This window comes from Acanthochromis polyacanthus, chromosome 7 (assembly GCF_021347895.1).
Source record: "Acanthochromis polyacanthus isolate Apoly-LR-REF ecotype Palm Island chromosome 7, KAUST_Apoly_ChrSc, whole genome shotgun sequence".
Classification (NCBI taxonomy): Eukaryota; Metazoa; Chordata; class Actinopteri; family Pomacentridae; genus Acanthochromis; species Acanthochromis polyacanthus.
The window spans coordinates 1,263,438-1,280,142 of NC_067119.1; the positions used below are offsets into that span (position 1 = coordinate 1,263,438).

A 16,705-nucleotide genomic window follows, 5' to 3' on the forward strand; every position below is an offset into this window, starting at 1 on the left:
ACGATGGATCAATGGATGAATCCATGATGGATCAATGGATGAATTCATGATGGATCAATGGATGAATTCATGGTGGATCAATGGATGAATTCATGTTGGATCGATGGATTAATTCATGATGGATCGATGGATGAATTGATGGTGGATCAATGGAATAATGTTCAGATGAATGGATGAGTACTCACACACAGCAGACTGACGCCGACGATGAACATCCCCAACATGGAGCAGAGCCACCTGGAAACAGAAAACCAGCAGCAGTTACCAGGAAGCTCCAGTATCAGGTCTGAACAGGACTTAAGATCCAGTTTCCAGAAGAGTTAATCTGCTGATTTAACCGCTGGACGGATTCCCAGGAAATGTCTTCATCAATGTAAAGCTTAAAAACCGGAGGAGAGATTAAGTTCTGTTGGAGGAGTCAGAGTTTATCTTTACTGATTAATACAGAAACAATATTTATTAATATTATTATTATTACTATTATTAAGACAGAAACTCAAACAGTCCTTTGAACCTTTTCAGAACCAGAAGTTATTGATCCCCGAGGCCAGAGCCGAACCGTTTCCAACCTGAACCTTAAAACCACGTCTTCAGGACTCCAAAGGTTCGTGGAGAATGATTCTGTAGACGCTTCATGTCTCTGCTGGCATTTTTTGTGGTTGCTCTGTTCATTTTTAACAAGCTAAGAGTTCCATCAGACAGAGGTTCTATCTCTGATTTATTGGGTCTCTGGTAGATCTGTTCAAAAACAGTCATCACTGGTTGATTCTAACCCAAAAACATCCCATCAAAGGTGCGACCGAAAGACACGGTAAGCTGGACTTGTCAAAGATGAGGTGTCTTTCCACTGCAGGATGGGATGTTTCCAGGAATAAACAGCTGCGATAGGCACGTTAACTCTAAAATTACACATCAATATCCAGGATTTTATATGCTTTTGTACATAAATATTGCAGTTTTTGATAATTTCATATGGTAGTATCCAGTTTTAAAATTTTTTATATGGTAATATCCAGGGTTTTGACGCTTTTGCGTGGTAATATCCAGGTTTCTTAAATTTGTGAGGATTAATATTCAGGTTTTTGACATTTCTGAGGGTAAATATCCAGGTTTGTGACACTTCCTGGTGGTAAATTCTACATTTTTGGCACCTGTGTGTGGTAAAATCCAGGTTTTTGATTTTTTTGACAGTCAATATCTAGACTTTTGACACATTTTTGTGTTAATATCCACATTTTTGACATTTTTATGTGGTAATATTCACATTTTAAAATTCTTTTATGGTAATATCCAGGTTTTTGAACATTTTATGTGGTAATATTCAGGTTTTTGAAACTTTTATTTGGTAATAACCACATTTTGAAAGTTTTTGTATGGTAATATCCAGACTCAGTTGTTAAATCTAGATTTTTGACACCTGTTTGCGGTAATATCCATGTTTTTAACATGTTTGTGTGATAAAATACATATTTTTGACACTTTGGTGTGGTAATATTTAGATTTTTGATACATTTGGTGATAATTTCAGTTTTTTGACTATTAGGTGTGGTCACAAGTCGATCTTTGAATCTAAACCAGGTAAATATTCAGGTTTTTGACAATTTGGCAATTTGATATCCAAGTTCTAGAGTGGTAATATCCAGGTGTGCCAACACAACAACAACAACATATACCACCAACCGTCCCATCTTGTTGGCCAGAACGCCAAACAGGTTTGTTCCAATCAGGTAGGAGATGCTGGCAGGGAGGAAGGCCATACCTGCAACACAACACACCTGTAAGAGGCAGCATCGTCCACACAGCTGCTCAACAACGTTCAGGAAGGAAGGAAGGAAGGAAGGAAGGAAGGAAGGAAGGAAGGAAGGAAGGAAGGAAGGAAGTTGGTAGCAGACTCTGGATCGTACCAAGTTGCCATTTAGGAGAGCACATGGTCTGCATCATCCAGATGGGCAGCGTGGGCTCCAGGATGGCCACGCCCATGTTGGCGAAGCACAGAGAGCCTACAGGTGAGCAGACGGACAGACACACCTGGAATAAAACACATTCCTGCTGTTCTTCCTTGTTTAGTGGTCAAACTGAAGAGTCTGAATTCTTCTCATTTCAGACAGTGTCTCTACAGGATCGTTCTGGTTTATTTATTCCTGCTGTACTTACATTTAGAGCAGCTATGATCTCAGTCCACCAACATTTGAACAAAGCTGAAATCTAAACCTGCATCCACTTGCAGACAGTTGAGTGGAAGCTTCTTACCTGCACTGATGAGGATGTACGGATCTTTCAGGAGCGTCAGTAGCGGCGTTCCCTCCACACTCTGAAACACAAACAGGACACCAACAAACTGAGAAGACAAGTTTTACAATAACTTCTCAGTTTATTATTCACAGACAAGCCAACACTTGATTTATAGTGATGTTTTTAATTGACCAGTCAGGTTTCTTCTGACTGGAAATGACTGGCTCAAAACTTCAAAATGATTCAAAGATGGTTCGAAATGGTTCAAAGATGGTTCGAAATGATTCAAAGATGGTTCAAAATGGCTCCAAGACAGTTCAAAACGACTCCAAGATGGTTCATCTTACTATTGAAATTTCTTGTAATCAGGCTTTTTTTTTATATGATTTTTTTTAGGATTGTATTCCTTAATATTTGAACTATAAAGTGAATTGACATCCTAAATACCAGGATAAATTTACCTCAGTATATAAACTAAACTGTGACCTGACATAAAGAAATGCTCTGACGTAGTATTTTCATCTGACTGATCACATTTATGAATTCTTCTCAACCACAGATGTTAAATAACAGCAGATCAGCAACATAACGACGTTTTAAGGTGGACTCACCCCAGGAGAGATCTTCGAAGGCTGCAGGATGCAAAGCTGCAACGCTGGCACACAAATAGAACGGAAGACAATTAATATATTAAAACAATCGACAATTTGGACAATTCATGAGCAATTTTGAAGAAAAGCTGTCTAAATTCTATGATTTCAGCTTCTCCATGTGCATATTTACTTTGACAATAAACTGAAAATCTCTGGACCAAACAAAACATTTAAGGAAACCCTGATACACATTTTCCACCATTTTCAGACATTTTAGAGACCAGACAGCTGACTGATTTTGTCTGAGAACAAAACCTGTGGTGGTTCGGAGCTTCAGTCTTTACAGTCTCACCTCCATCAAACAAGGCCAGGAAGGCAAGGATCAGGAAGGGGGCGCTCTTCCCCACGAAGTCGTACATCACGCTGCCGAATGGCGCTCCGACTGAAACACAGCAAAGAATGATTCTGTGTCATCTTGAATATACTAGTTCTATTGAGCATTAGGCATCCATGAAGTCTTTGTCATGGTGCCCGTTGCAAGGTAAACTCCCACCTTAGTCCTTGTCATGGTACGCGCTGCTAGCTAAACTTCCAATCAGTCTTTGTCATGGCGCCCATTGCTAGCTAAACTCCCACATTAGTCTTTGTCATGGTACCCGTTGCTAGCTAAACTCCCAATCAGTCTTTGTCATGGTGCCCGTTGCTAGCTAAACTCCCACATTAGTCTTTGTCATGGTACGCGCTGCTAGCTAAACTCCCAATCAGTCTTTGTCATGGTGCCCGTTGCTAGCTAAACTCCCACATTAGTCTTTGTCATGGTACCCGTTGCTAGCTAAACTCCCACATTAGTCTTTGTCATGGTGCCCGTTGCTAGCTAAACTCCCACATTAGTCTTTGTCATGGTACGCGCTGCTAGCTAAACTCCCAATCAGTCTTTGTCATGGTGCCCGTTGCTAGCTAAACTCCCACATTAATCTTTGTCATGGTGCCCATTGCTAGCTAAACTCCCACATTAGTCTTTGTCATGGTTCGCGCTGCTAGCTAAACTCCCACATTAGTCTTTGTCATGGTACCCGTTGCTAGCTAAACTCCCACATTAGTCTTTGTCATGGTACGCGCTGCTAGCTAAACTCCCAATCAGTCTTTGTCATGGTACCCATTGCTGCTGAACTCCCACAGTGCTCTCTGCTTTAACATGAACTGTAGTCTGAGTGACGCCTCCTCTGGTCTCTATAGTATTAACCAGGAACTACAGCTGATCTACAGTATATTTTCTAACATGCATAACCTTCTTCTTCTTCTTCTGCCCAGTCAAAATAATAACAATGAATCGTTGATTTCTTCAATTCACAGACTACAACTCGTCATACACCGATTCCGTTAAAAAATGTTCCCTATCCATGAATATAACCATCTTTTATCATTTCAAGGGATTTGGTGGTTTATACATATTTAAATGTTAAACTGAGATCTGAATTCTGGATCATAAAGATAAAGTCAAGACACTTATTTAAAACAACACCCAAAGTTCTATCCATTAAGAAGAATAAGTTCGACATTATGAATTAACCACATAAGTGTAAATGTTGACCTTATAGTGTTATTTATGGTGAGAATTTACCAAAATAATTTACATTTTAGCGATAATACCCGACAAACATCATACAAAATACTACTTTACCTGACTATAATACATAATAAAGCATAAAAATGAAAAACTGTGGAGATTAATTTGACAGAAAGAGCAAAAAACATGAAAACCCTTTGGGACTGTCCCATCCTGAAACCCTTTTGGTGGAGGGTTGTGGGAGCAATTCAAACTATGTTAAGGTCAAGAAAAGCTATTACAAAGCTTTGGCTCAAAGCTCACGCCCCCACTCTTGAGCAGTGGCAGGAGGGTGTGAAAAAGGTTTATGATATGGAAAAAATTACAGCACAACTCCATTTGAATATTGAGGAATTCAGTGATCTTTGGGCTCCAATATGTAACCACTTTGGTTGGACAAGCTAGACTGTATGCTGGTGACCATTGTCATGTCTTTCCATATTTTCGTTTGTTTTCTCATGGGATGTAAATTTATTTAAAAAGAGAAAAAGAAAGAAAAAGGGGAAAAGGAAACGGGTAAAAAGAAAGGAATAAAGTGTATATGCACAGATTTATACTGTAATTGTACAGTACTACCGACATATCACCTGTTATTTTTTGTCGTTTTTGTATATATTTATATATATATATTCATATATGTCTTTGAAAATGCAAACTGAAATTTGCATTGTTTAATATAAAAATTTGTTCCAAAAAACAAAAAAAAACATGAAAACCCAACACTACCCATCTAACTAAACCATCACTACTTTCCTGCTTCATTAACTGTTTAAATATCAACAGTAGCTGCAGTATTTTACAGTAGTTTGACAGTAATATATGAGCTGTTGGTCTCACTCAGGACTCCCATGGCCAGTCCTCCCAGAGCCACGCCCATCGCGATGCCTCTTTCCTCGTCGTCGGTGTAAACGCTGGCCAACATCCCCAGACCTGAAGATACAACGCTCACAATAACACTGACTATAACGTATAACAATATAACATCAATAATCTGTTAAATGTTTCCACTTACATTTTTGTGATGTTTTTGATTAAATTTTGTTTTTACAGTTTTGAGACTTTTAAATTCATTTTCTTACGTTTTTTGGGCAGTATTCTGATTAAAGGTGAGTTTACAGGTGAGTTTAGTCCATTTAATATACCTGCCACTGAGGAGAAGGACGAGCCGATTCCCTGCAGAGACCGAGCGAAGAACAGCAGAGCGTAGGTTCCTGAAAACGCAAACACTGACAAACACAACAACATCAGAGGAAACACGACAACATCAGAGGAAACACGACAACATCAGAGGAAACACGACGACATCAGAGGAAACACGACGACATCAGAGGAAACACGACGACATCAGAGGAAACACAACGGCATCAGAGGAAACACAACGACATCAGAGGAAACACAATGACATCAGAGGAAACTCGACGACATCAGAGGAAACACAACGGCATCAGAGGAAACACAACGGCATCAGAGGAAACAACGACATCAGAGGAAACACAATGACATCAGAGGAAACACAACGACATCAGAGGAAACACGATGACATCAGAGAGAACTCAATAAAACCTTTATTTAAACAAGAAAAGCACTCAGAGTGCAGACCTCTGCCAAGGATAGAGAGGAAAACAGGAAACCCATGCAGTAAAGATCATGAGCTGGAATCAAACCTGCATCTCTGACACAGTTCTGTTTACGAATCACCTTCTTAACCAGTTGAGCTATCTGGACACCTTGCTCCAATTTGTTGGACAACACACTAACCTATGATGTTTTTGTCATATTTTGGACCACATACTAAAACATACTAAAAAATTCAAAGTGATCCAGAATCCAGGATCCTTTCTGGATTGCCACCAAAATTAAATCAGCTCTTCCTCTTACCATAGTCTACATCCCTTCAAGATTTCATGTGAATCTGCCCAGGCATTTTTGAGTTATCTTGCTAACAGACAGACAGACAGACAGACACACAAACACCGGGTGTCACATAACCTTCTTGGCGGAGGTAATAAGATGACGACTTACTGATGGTAGACACAAACATGATGATGAAACCAGCAAACATGGGGATGTGGTAACCGATCCTGAACAGAGAGAAGCAAAGAAGTCAACAAACATTTAAATTTAAATAATATTAACAAAAACAAACAACAATAATAATAATAAACAATAATAATAAATAACAATGAGATACCTGTTGGTGAGCGGACCAACAAACGGGTTGACGAGCAGCTGGACGAGAGCTTTAGACGCAAACAACAAACCAACTCGAACATTTTCCTCCTCAAGAAAAACACTGTCCTGAAGACAGGAGGACTCCTGGAGGAGGAAACAAGGAGACAAGGACAGGAGACAAGGAAAGGAAACAAGGAGACGAGGACAGGAGACAAGGAAAGGAAACAAGGAGACGAGGAGAGGAAACAAGGAGATGAGGAGAAGAAACAAGGAGACGAGGAGAAGAAACAAGGAAAGGAAACAAGGAGACGAGGAGAGGAAACAAGGAGACGAGGAGAAGAAACAAGGAAAGGAAACAAGGAGACGAGGAGAGGAAACAAGGACACAAGGAGAGGAAACAAGGAGAGGAAACAAGGAGATGAGGAGAGGAAACAAGTCAAGGAAACAAAGAGACGAAGAGAGGAAACAAGGAGACAAGGAGAAGAAACAAGGAGATGAAGAGAGGAAACAAGGAAAGGAAACAAGGAGACGAGGAGGAGAAACAAGGAAAGGAAACAAGGAGACAAGGAGAAGAAACAAGGCAAGGAAACAAGGAAATGAGGAAAGGAAACAAGGAAAGTAGACAAGGAGATGAGGAGAGGAAACAGGGGTAGGAGATGAGGAGACGAGGAAAGGAAACAAGGAGATGAGGAGAAACAAGGAGAGGAAAAAAGGAGACAAGGAAAGGAAACAAATGACATCAAAGTAAAAGGAGGAAAGGCGACAGATTGAATCAGCAATGAAGATGATTATTGATCATTGATGTATTGATTATGAAATGATGAACTGCCGTCCACCTACAGCGGTGTCATTGACCTCCGAGGTCGGTCCGGTCGGGTCCGTAGGTTTGGTGTCCGGCGTGGCTTCGGCCCGGTTCTCCTGCAGGCTGAAGGTCTTGTTGTCAAACAGGGACACCAGAGGAGAGAAGGTGGAGGGAGGCTGCTCCGACTCCGGACCCAGGACCGGAGCACTGTGGCTGGGCTGAGGCAACCGTGGGAGCTGGGAGGTCCGGAGGTCAGAGGAGGGGAGCTGTGAGGCCGCGGTGCCCAGGCGGGAAGCACCGAGGCCGGGCAGAGGGAGCAGGGAAGGCTGGGTGGTCTGGGGCTCCGGACTGGGGTGCTCCATGGCATAGAGAAATGTTGGGATGATTGGCACTGGAGGAGGAAGATCGATCCATTAGAAAGTCACACATTATAACGATAATTAATGACGATCCCAAACTGTCCTGTTACCATAGCAACTTCTGGTCAGGTATTGTTATTACTGTCAACAAGGACCAAGTGATTAGATTCTGGCAGTGATGCAGCTTACAGTCTGGATCCACGGATTGGATAAAGATTTCTGTATCATAACCAGATAGCGGCACGGTGTCATTGTAACCATGACAACCAGTACGTCAGCTGCCTGCTGACAATCACACGATTGTGATCCTACCACAAATCCACCACTGAGAACTTATCGGGAATAATCCGTCAGAAATGATACAAAGACTGATCAACCTTCTAGGAGGCGCTCTAAGGGCTTTTCTTGTTGATAAAGTGACACTGAATAGTAAAAACAGTCACTCAGATGCACCACAGTAAGACTGGAGGAGACTTTTAAATGGAGAGAAGTTCTTGGAGACTTCTTCGAAGTTCAACAGATGGCTGAGGGTAACTGGATTAACTGTGATGGCTCCCACAGTTCAGCACAATGTGTTTAGCCGTCTTATTTTGTCTGAGCAACAGTCCAAAATACAAAATGATTAAGTTTACCCTGATTAAAGATGGATAATATTTGACTTTCATGTTTGAAAAACGACATATTTAGAAGTTACTGCTATAAAATGTGTATTTTAGTCCAGATTGATTGGTAGAATTTAATAAAGGGCCTCAGCAGCAGAGAGCTGACAGTAAAAGAGCAGAAGATTTCACCTGAGAGAAGACAGGAGGAGACAACCGTGAACTCTGACAGAAGATTTCAAAGTTCACGGTCAGGAGGTGATGAGTGTGTGTTTGTGTGTGTCTATGGATGGCTGTGTGTGTTTTTGTCCTCTGCAGCCTTTACTTTCAGCTCTGACTCTAACAGCTGCCGACAGTTTCGACCTCGAGGGTTTCCGTTGCGTCACAGATCTGACTTACTGAGTCTCCATGCAGAAATTCAGCTGAAACTACAGCCAAAATCGGCTCATCAATTGGCTGCTAACAATCTCAAGCTATTTGGATCATCAATTAATAGGGTGGACACATTTTGTAAGAAAAAGTCGTCTTAGTTGGATTACGTTGATTTATTGTTTCTTACTTTAGAATAGCGCTACTTTTTAAGCTTATAAACTGAAGAAGGAAAAGAGGGTTTTACTTTGCTGGTCAGCAAGGTAAAAACCCTCGAGGGTCAAAACCGGCCCTCCAGAGGGTCCAATCCAGCTCTCAAAGTGTAAAAATTACAGAAAAGACATTAACAGCAAATTGTTCCTAAAAATGTGTAGACCTCACCAAGTTTTTTTGTCTTGTTTCTGTTGTGTTTTGCTTTTTATTGGTCTGACTTTTGTCGTTTGTCTCAAGTTTTTGTCGTTTTGTTTCTTATTTTTGTCATTTTTGTCTCATTTCCATCATTTGTCTCATGTTTTGCCCCTTTGTAATTTTCTTGTCAAGTCTTTTGGTTCTTTTTTGTTTGGTGCTGTTTGTATCATTTTTTTGTTATTTTGTGTCTCACTTTTTTTGTTTTGAGTCTTGTTTTTGTAGTTTTTTGTCTTTTTTCATCAGACTTATGCTGTTTTGATCAAAGTACAAGAGCAGACACAGAGGAGCAAAGAAACCAGAAAATATTCACAATGTGACATTAAACTGAAGATCTTTGAACCAAACATCTGAGGAAACCGATGGTAGATCAATAACAGCAGTTAACATCTGAATTCTTGTACTTCGTGATGCTATTTGACAAAATGTAGACAGCTATCTCTGATGACTAATGAGAATAAACGCCCATAAATCAGTAGGAAAACAAACGCTCCTTGTGGCTGCAAGAGCTTCCTGAGAATCAGTCTGTTGTCAGGTTTTCTTCATCACCACAATAATCCAGCGATAGCCGTCTGTACATCCATGACAACATCACAAACATGAGCTGCTCACAGATAATTCAGCTCCTTCAAAGGGAGAGAATTTGGCAAAATGGAAACAAACGTCTCTGATGTCTATTTTCAGTAAACGTCCATAAATCACTAGGAAAATAAACATTTCTTGTAGCTCCAAAGTTGCCTGAGAATCTGTTTTTTTTTAAAGTTTCATCTGTCCATCCACAACTTTATTCCAAACTGGAACTGCTGGGAGATAATTCAGCTTATTAAATTAAATAAGCTGAAATTATGTAAATTTGACAAAATTTAAGTGAATATTTCTGGATTTATCTTGAGAATCCCAGAGTAAAATGTTCCTTCCGGCCGCCTGAGAATCAGTGAAGTTCTAAGTTCCTTCAGGGCCACATTAATCCAGTGATATTTGTTGGTGAGATTACCAACATCAGCCACCAACAACTAATTCAGCTGCTTTATGTGGTGTGAATTTGGCAAAATGAAAACAAGCATCTCTGATGTCTATTATGAGTAAACGTCCACAAAATCACAGGGAAACAAACGCTGTAGCTGCCTGAGAATCTGTCTGATTTTACGGTTTCATAAAGACAAACATCTCAATAACCCAGACACGGCGGATTATTACAGCTACACCACAAAGGAGCTGCTGAAACACAACTCAGCCACTTTTAATGGGAATTATAGGAGCACATGTAATCAGAGAAAGAATGAAATGGGGCTCAAGTTGTTGCTCTCAGTGTAAGTCGTTAGATTTTCATTATGAGAACCTGTTAGAACCAGATCACCCCCTCAGAAAAACATGATGTGTTGTTGGTACGATGCGCTGTTGGTACAATGTGTTGTTGGTACAATGTGTTGTTGGTACGTTGTGTTGTTGGTATGATGCGCTGTTGTACAATGTGCTGTTGGTACACTGTGCCATTGGTACAATGTGTTGTTGGTACGTTGTGTTGTTGGTACGATGCGCTGTTGTACAATGTGCTGTTGGTACACTGTGCCATTGGTACAATGTGTTGTTGGTACGTTGTGGTGTTGGTATGATGCGCTGTTGTACAATGTGCTGTTGGTACACTGTGCCATTGGTACAATGTGTTGTTGGTACGTTGTGTTGTTGGTACGATGCGCTGTTGGTACAATGTGTTGTTGGTACAATGTGTTGTTGGTACGTTGTGTTGTTGGTACGATGCGCTGTTGTACAATGTGCTGTTGGTACACTGTGCCATTGGTACAATGTATTGTTGGTACAATGCGTTATTGGTACGCTGTGCTGTTGGTACAATGCATTGTTGGTACGTTGTGTTGTTGGTACAACGTGCGTTTACTTACCGACTACAGTCAGCAGCATGTTGTCGAGCAGTAGAGCAACACAAACCACAACCAGGACGAGTCTGGGAGAACCTCGACTCTGATGGAGCCACGCCATGTCTACACAAACACAAACAGTCATATAATGTCTCCACAAATACAGTCAAACAATGTCTACACAACCCCAAGACAAACACTTTCATCTTCAGAGGATTTCACATCGACTGAGAATCAATTTCTTCAGTCCACTTACAAAGACCATTTGTATCATAACAGCCTTTAGTTTCTCAAGACTGCTGTAACTCTTAATTTTCAAAGATGGACTCATTAAAACATATGAATCTTCATCACTAAAACCAGTTATACACTTTCGTTCTTTCACAGATTCATTAAAGATCTTCTGGAAAAGTGACAAAATCTTCTGGATCATAAATATACATAAAGCAAGTTGAACTATGACTTTTGATGCATAAAGTTGTGTTAATCTATTTTTCTTAGTTTCATGGCCTCTTAACTCGTCCTGAGTGTTTCCAGTTAACTACAGCTGCTGACTCCTCTGATTCAGTTTAAATAGAACTCATTAAATCCACTCAGACTCAAATACTACAGTGGGAACGTCTGAGGAGCTCAGCAAAGATCTGAAGAAGAAAATCAATGACTTGATCACGTTAGAAAGTCACTTGAAGCAATTGCAAAGATGCTTCAGGAAATGACATGGAGAAAGAAAAGGCCTTCTGGAGGAAAGTTCTGTGGTCAGATGCAACAAAAATCGAAGGTGAGGCCTTTAACCCCAAGAACACCAAACCTACCATCAAGCATGTTGGTGGCAGTATCATGCTCTTTGGAACTGGAGCTTCACACAAAGCAAATTGAATAATGAAGGAGGAGGATCACCTCCATGTTCTTCAGGAAAACCTAAAACCATCAGCAGAAGGTTGATCTTGGACACAGTTGGAGATGTCAACCAGACAATGAGTCCAAACACACGTCAGACATGTTAAAGAAATGGTTCCATCAGGCTGGAATGAAGGTGCTAGACGGGTCACCCCAAAGTCCTGATTTAGACCCATCAAGAAACTGTGAACAGATGAAGAAACAAACCTATTCTGGTGCATTTCCACTAAATGTGTTGTCTTTCTGACTCAGACTTGAGTCTGTTAAAGTGACAGTACAATGATACTGCCACCTCCATGCTTGGCAGTAGGTACAGAGTCCAGCGGAGTCGAAGATACACCGGAAGACTGAAACCAGAAGAACTGAACTGATGAAGAAATTGACAAATTTATCCAAATATTAATATTTCTGTTTTCAGATTTTGTCATATTTCCAGAAAACCTTGAATAAATCTAAGAAAATACCAAAACTCATGATTGCTTCTTGTGCCAAAGCTTCATGTGTTTCAATGATTCCATTGTAGAAAAGAGTGTTTAGAGGATTACAAACTCAAGACTGTCATGATAAAAATGGTCTTAACAAGTGGATAGAAATTTGTGTTCACAACTGTAACTTCAGCACTAATCATCACTTGTTTGAGCATGAAGTCAATTTATGGAAAATATAGGAAGCACAAACATCTTAGGCTCATGCACGACACCAGCATGTAAAGACCAACAAGTCACAAGGCAGGTCCCAAGTGAAGATTAACCTTTATAAACAAATGAAGAAGCATAAAATAGAAAATCATACAATTTCTGTGGTAAAATCAGTGTCTGCATCTGTATGATGCTCTCTGGCCTCATAATATTCATGTGGTGCAATAACAGAGTGAATTCAGAGAGCAGCTGTACAGAGACCGAGAGCTCCTTCATATCACATCTGATCTTTAATAAAACAACAGAACAGCCTGTTATTATCAGACACTCGGCATATTAGTCTGAGCCTGCAGACCAGAGCGTTCTCTGCTTTTACGTGGCGGTTTGGTATCTGTAGTGTTCAAATGTGGGCAGCCTGAACGTCCAGAGGCTGCAGATACTCTACCTTTACAACAACAAATCAATGTTTGATCCAAACCTACAGCGAACGGAACTTACAGAAGAAAGACTGATTTATGGATCGATTCCACTGAACTCTCCTGAGTCCAACAACTAATGAAGCACATCAGTGAGCTCTAACAGGACATAAGTGAAATCTAATCTAGTGTCATCTAAAGAGTCAAATGGCAACAAAAGTACAAGTCCCAAACCAAGTCCATAGCAACGTCAACACACACTCAGGTTCAAAGTAAGGACTAAAAAGGGACAAGTCCAAAAGATCAACAAGTCCCCCAAACCAACTATCAAGTAATGACCAGCCCGTTCCCCAGAAAAGACCAACTTTGTCCTAGATCAAGACGAAGACAAAGGGATGAACCGAATCTTTGGATCTCAAAATAAACATTCGGATACCACTGTAACGACCGAATATTCGGATATTCGGGTCCAGCCATAAGATCAAGTATGAAGTAATGGCTAACAAGTCTCCCAACCAACACGTCTCCCAAGTCAAGCCACAAGCTGAGACTAATGACTGAAGTCAAAACTCAAGGAACTTCTATCAAATCCAAACCAAAAGGGTGTCAAGTCCCACATAAAGGTGAACAACTCCCAGTGTGAGTCCCAAGTAAAGGTCACCAAGTCCCACATCAATTAAAAGTAAGAAACAACAAGTCCCTTTTCAAGCCCCAAAGACTTCTGTCTCCCAAGTCAAGTTAAGACTATCAGTGTTCCATGTCAAATCCAACAACAAATAGTGTTACATATTGTTTAACAAGTCCCCCAGGTAAAGACTAACAAGTTAAATCCAAGTAGTTCCCCAAGTCAAGTAACAAATATAGATCACTGGTCTTCTAAGCAAGAAAACAAAGATATACAAGTCTCACAAGTAAAGACCAACAGGCCCCCCCAAGTCAAATACCAAAAAACAACCCATGTGCCATAAGATAATAACAAGTAAAGCCAAAGCCCAATTAACTACCATCAAGTCCAAAACTGAGTGAAGCCAATAAAGCCAAGTCCCAAAATATCTCCAGCAAGTTTCCCAAGTCGAGTATAGAGAGAAGACCAACAGGTCCTCCACAAAAAGACCAACAAGTCAGCAGATACCAAGGTAAGTCCTGAGTCAAGACCATTAAGTCTAAAGGGGATACAACATGCTTCCATCTTTTTTAAGTCTTTATGCTAAGCTAGGCTAACTAGATATGTACTGAACACAAAAGACTGTAATATGTCTAAACAACTTCTGCACAGACAGAATAAAAAAGGAAGATGGTTTTGTTTTCTACGGTTTAAGGAACTACCATCAGCAGGTTATCACTGATCAGGTGGTGGCGCTAACACAGCATTTAACAATTTATCATCTAAAACGAGACAGCATTTTTGAAATTGTTTTAACCTTTTTATTCTCACATTTATCTCGTGTGCGACAACTGAACGACAAAGTTTCAGCACGTCGTCGGGGTTTCTAGATTTTCCGTTGTTATTATGAACGTCACACTGTTTTCTGTTTGTCTGCTGATTGTTTTAGAGGCTTTTTCCTCGCTGGCTAACAGAGTTATCTCACATGCACACACCTCCCTTTATTCTCTTATCTCTGCCCATCTCGTTTGCTTCACCCCCACCTCTCTCTCTCGGCTGTTTGATGGAAAATTGATCTGAAATGTAATTTTGCGTCTGAACCTTTTGTTTGACGCCACAGAGGAACCTGCTGAACTTGAAGAAGCCTGGAGATCATCTGAAGTTCCCAAATGTCTCATTTTTTATGTAATAAGATTCCTGAAATGTAGCTTAATACTGCCATTTCTTGATTTAAAAAAGAGTTTAAATGAATATAAACCAACTGAAAGAGAAGCACCAAATATAATAAATAAAAATGATGAATAAAGAAAAGCAAAACAAACAACTGAAAACAGCAATAAAAGCAAAATATATTTTAAAAGTCAGAATAATCAAATCAACTGCAAAATAAAACAATAAGTGGATAATTCAAAATAGCAATGCAACAAATCAGCAAAATAATAAGAAACAATGATGATAGAGAATCCATCTTTAATCTAGACACAGTAAAAACTCAGTTGAAACTAAACCCTTAGCCAAATTTTAAAAAAATGTAAATAAAATTCAGTTAAATATAGTAAATATGATTTCAAATAAACTAATGAAATACAGAGAACTGTAATGTAAGAAAATGCAAGCTATCTTGAAGCAACAAACTAAAGAAAAGAAAACTGAAAAAAAATCCATTTATATTTGAGTGAAAATTTTAATAAAGCTCTCCAGATGCAACTGCAACAGAATTCACATACATGAAATCAAAATGATATTTGACAGTTTAAGTGTTTAAAATGTAAAAATCTGATATGTACCAACTTTAAAACACAGAAAATGAACTCATCGTTATGTTTGAAACAGGGTTTCTGTATCAGAGAGCAGACAAGGTGGGACCTACCTGGACGGCTGATGCTCGTTGTTCTTCTTCCAGCTGCTGACTGACCGACTAAATATCCGGCCTGAGGGGAGGAGAGATGAGAGGACAGAGGGAAGAGGAAGGAGGTGAGGAGAGGAGGACGATTCCTCTCTTTTATTCTGATAATGACCCAAACAGACAATATGGAGACACACACACATTTACACGCTGATCAGTGACACTCAGTGTGACCTGTGTGTGCTTGTTTTTCTGTCCTAGCGGGGACCTGAGGGGGTTGTACAGCTTGTGAGGACACGTGTGGAATATGAGGACCGTGCAGGGTTCAGGCTCAGTTTTAGGGTTTAAAGAAGAAGCCAAATGAACCTGGAAAGACATAATGTCAGTGAGAGAGCTCATAAAGACAGAAGTCCAGAGAGAGAGAGAGAGAGAGTGTGTGTGTGTGTGTGTGTGTGTGTGTGTGTGTGTGTGTGTGTGTGTGTGTGTGTGTGTGTGTGTGTGTGTGTGTGTGTGTGTGTGTGTGTGTGTGTCAGTAATTGTGAGCATCTGCTGTCCTTTTATTGAAGCCCTGCAGGCTGCAGACCTTATCACGCACACACATCTACACACACACAGCAGCTCTGTTTACACGGGACTGTTTCACGTGTGTTCGTCATACATGCAGCCGCATACATGCATATGATAAAAAAACACTCGTCAAAGGTCATGTTTGACGGAGATATCAGCCACAGAGGTACCTGCTGACTTCAGCCCGGCGTTTTCCAAATCATCCATCACATCTCAGACGTCTTTGCTTCAGTCCAGCTGCTGGTTTCAGGTCAGGGATGGAGATAAAATCATGGAGGCACCTGAGGGTCTGAGAGGATCCCAGAGTTTAGTGACGCTGCAATCTGAGAGACAAGGATGTTCATCATCAAGTTTTATCAAGTCCTGATTATAGAAGAAAGGGATCATTCTTCACTAACTAAATGTGAAAAAATCTTCCCTCTGATTCATCTGGTTCTTCATCTCCAGTAACTTTATTAATGATCAGAGTTCTACCTTTACACTAGCAATATTTCCAGAGTAAGTTCTAGAGTAGACCGACTGACAACTATAGCTGTCAGTCGGTCTAATCTAGAACTTGCTACATGACATTTTGGGAGGAAAAAAACATATTATTTCTGGTAAAAAGTGCAACTAAAATAACTAAAAAAGCTGAAAAGTTACCATAAAAAGGCAAAAAATCACACAAAAAAAGAGCCAAAACTACCACGAAAGGTTCAAATATGCCAGGAAAACCACCCAAAAAGA

At 40.2% G+C, this 16,705-nt stretch overlaps 1 protein-coding gene across 5 annotated transcripts in view; it reads right to left on the minus strand.

Moving 5' to 3' along the window:
• The window catches only part of LOC110963346 (chromaffin granule amine transporter), a 40,118-nt gene that overhangs the window by 6,268 nt on the left and 17,145 nt on the right, over positions 1 to 16,705 (minus strand). For all 5 annotated transcript variants that reach the window (XM_051950591.1, XM_051950590.1, XM_051950588.1 and 2 more), the window contains 14 exons: positions 16,150 to 16,268; positions 15,437 to 15,497; positions 11,036 to 11,134; positions 7,444 to 7,796; positions 6,623 to 6,747; positions 6,454 to 6,512; positions 5,574 to 5,657; positions 5,269 to 5,361; positions 3,178 to 3,267; positions 2,844 to 2,887; positions 2,251 to 2,311; positions 1,905 to 2,000; positions 1,681 to 1,759; positions 186 to 237 (listed from right to left, as the gene is read on the minus strand). In XM_051950591.1, the coding sequence (XP_051806551.1) occupies positions 186 to 237; positions 1,681 to 1,759; positions 1,905 to 2,000; positions 2,251 to 2,311; positions 2,844 to 2,887; positions 3,178 to 3,267; positions 5,269 to 5,361; positions 5,574 to 5,657; positions 6,454 to 6,512; positions 6,623 to 6,747; positions 7,444 to 7,796; positions 11,036 to 11,132 (1,233 nt within the window). In that variant the 5' untranslated portion in view covers positions 11,133 to 11,134; positions 15,437 to 15,497; positions 16,150 to 16,268. The remainder of the gene's footprint in view (positions 1 to 185; positions 238 to 1,680; positions 1,760 to 1,904; positions 2,001 to 2,250; positions 2,312 to 2,843; positions 2,888 to 3,177; positions 3,268 to 5,268; positions 5,362 to 5,573; positions 5,658 to 6,453; positions 6,513 to 6,622; positions 6,748 to 7,443; positions 7,797 to 11,035; positions 11,135 to 15,436; positions 15,498 to 16,149; positions 16,269 to 16,705) is intronic.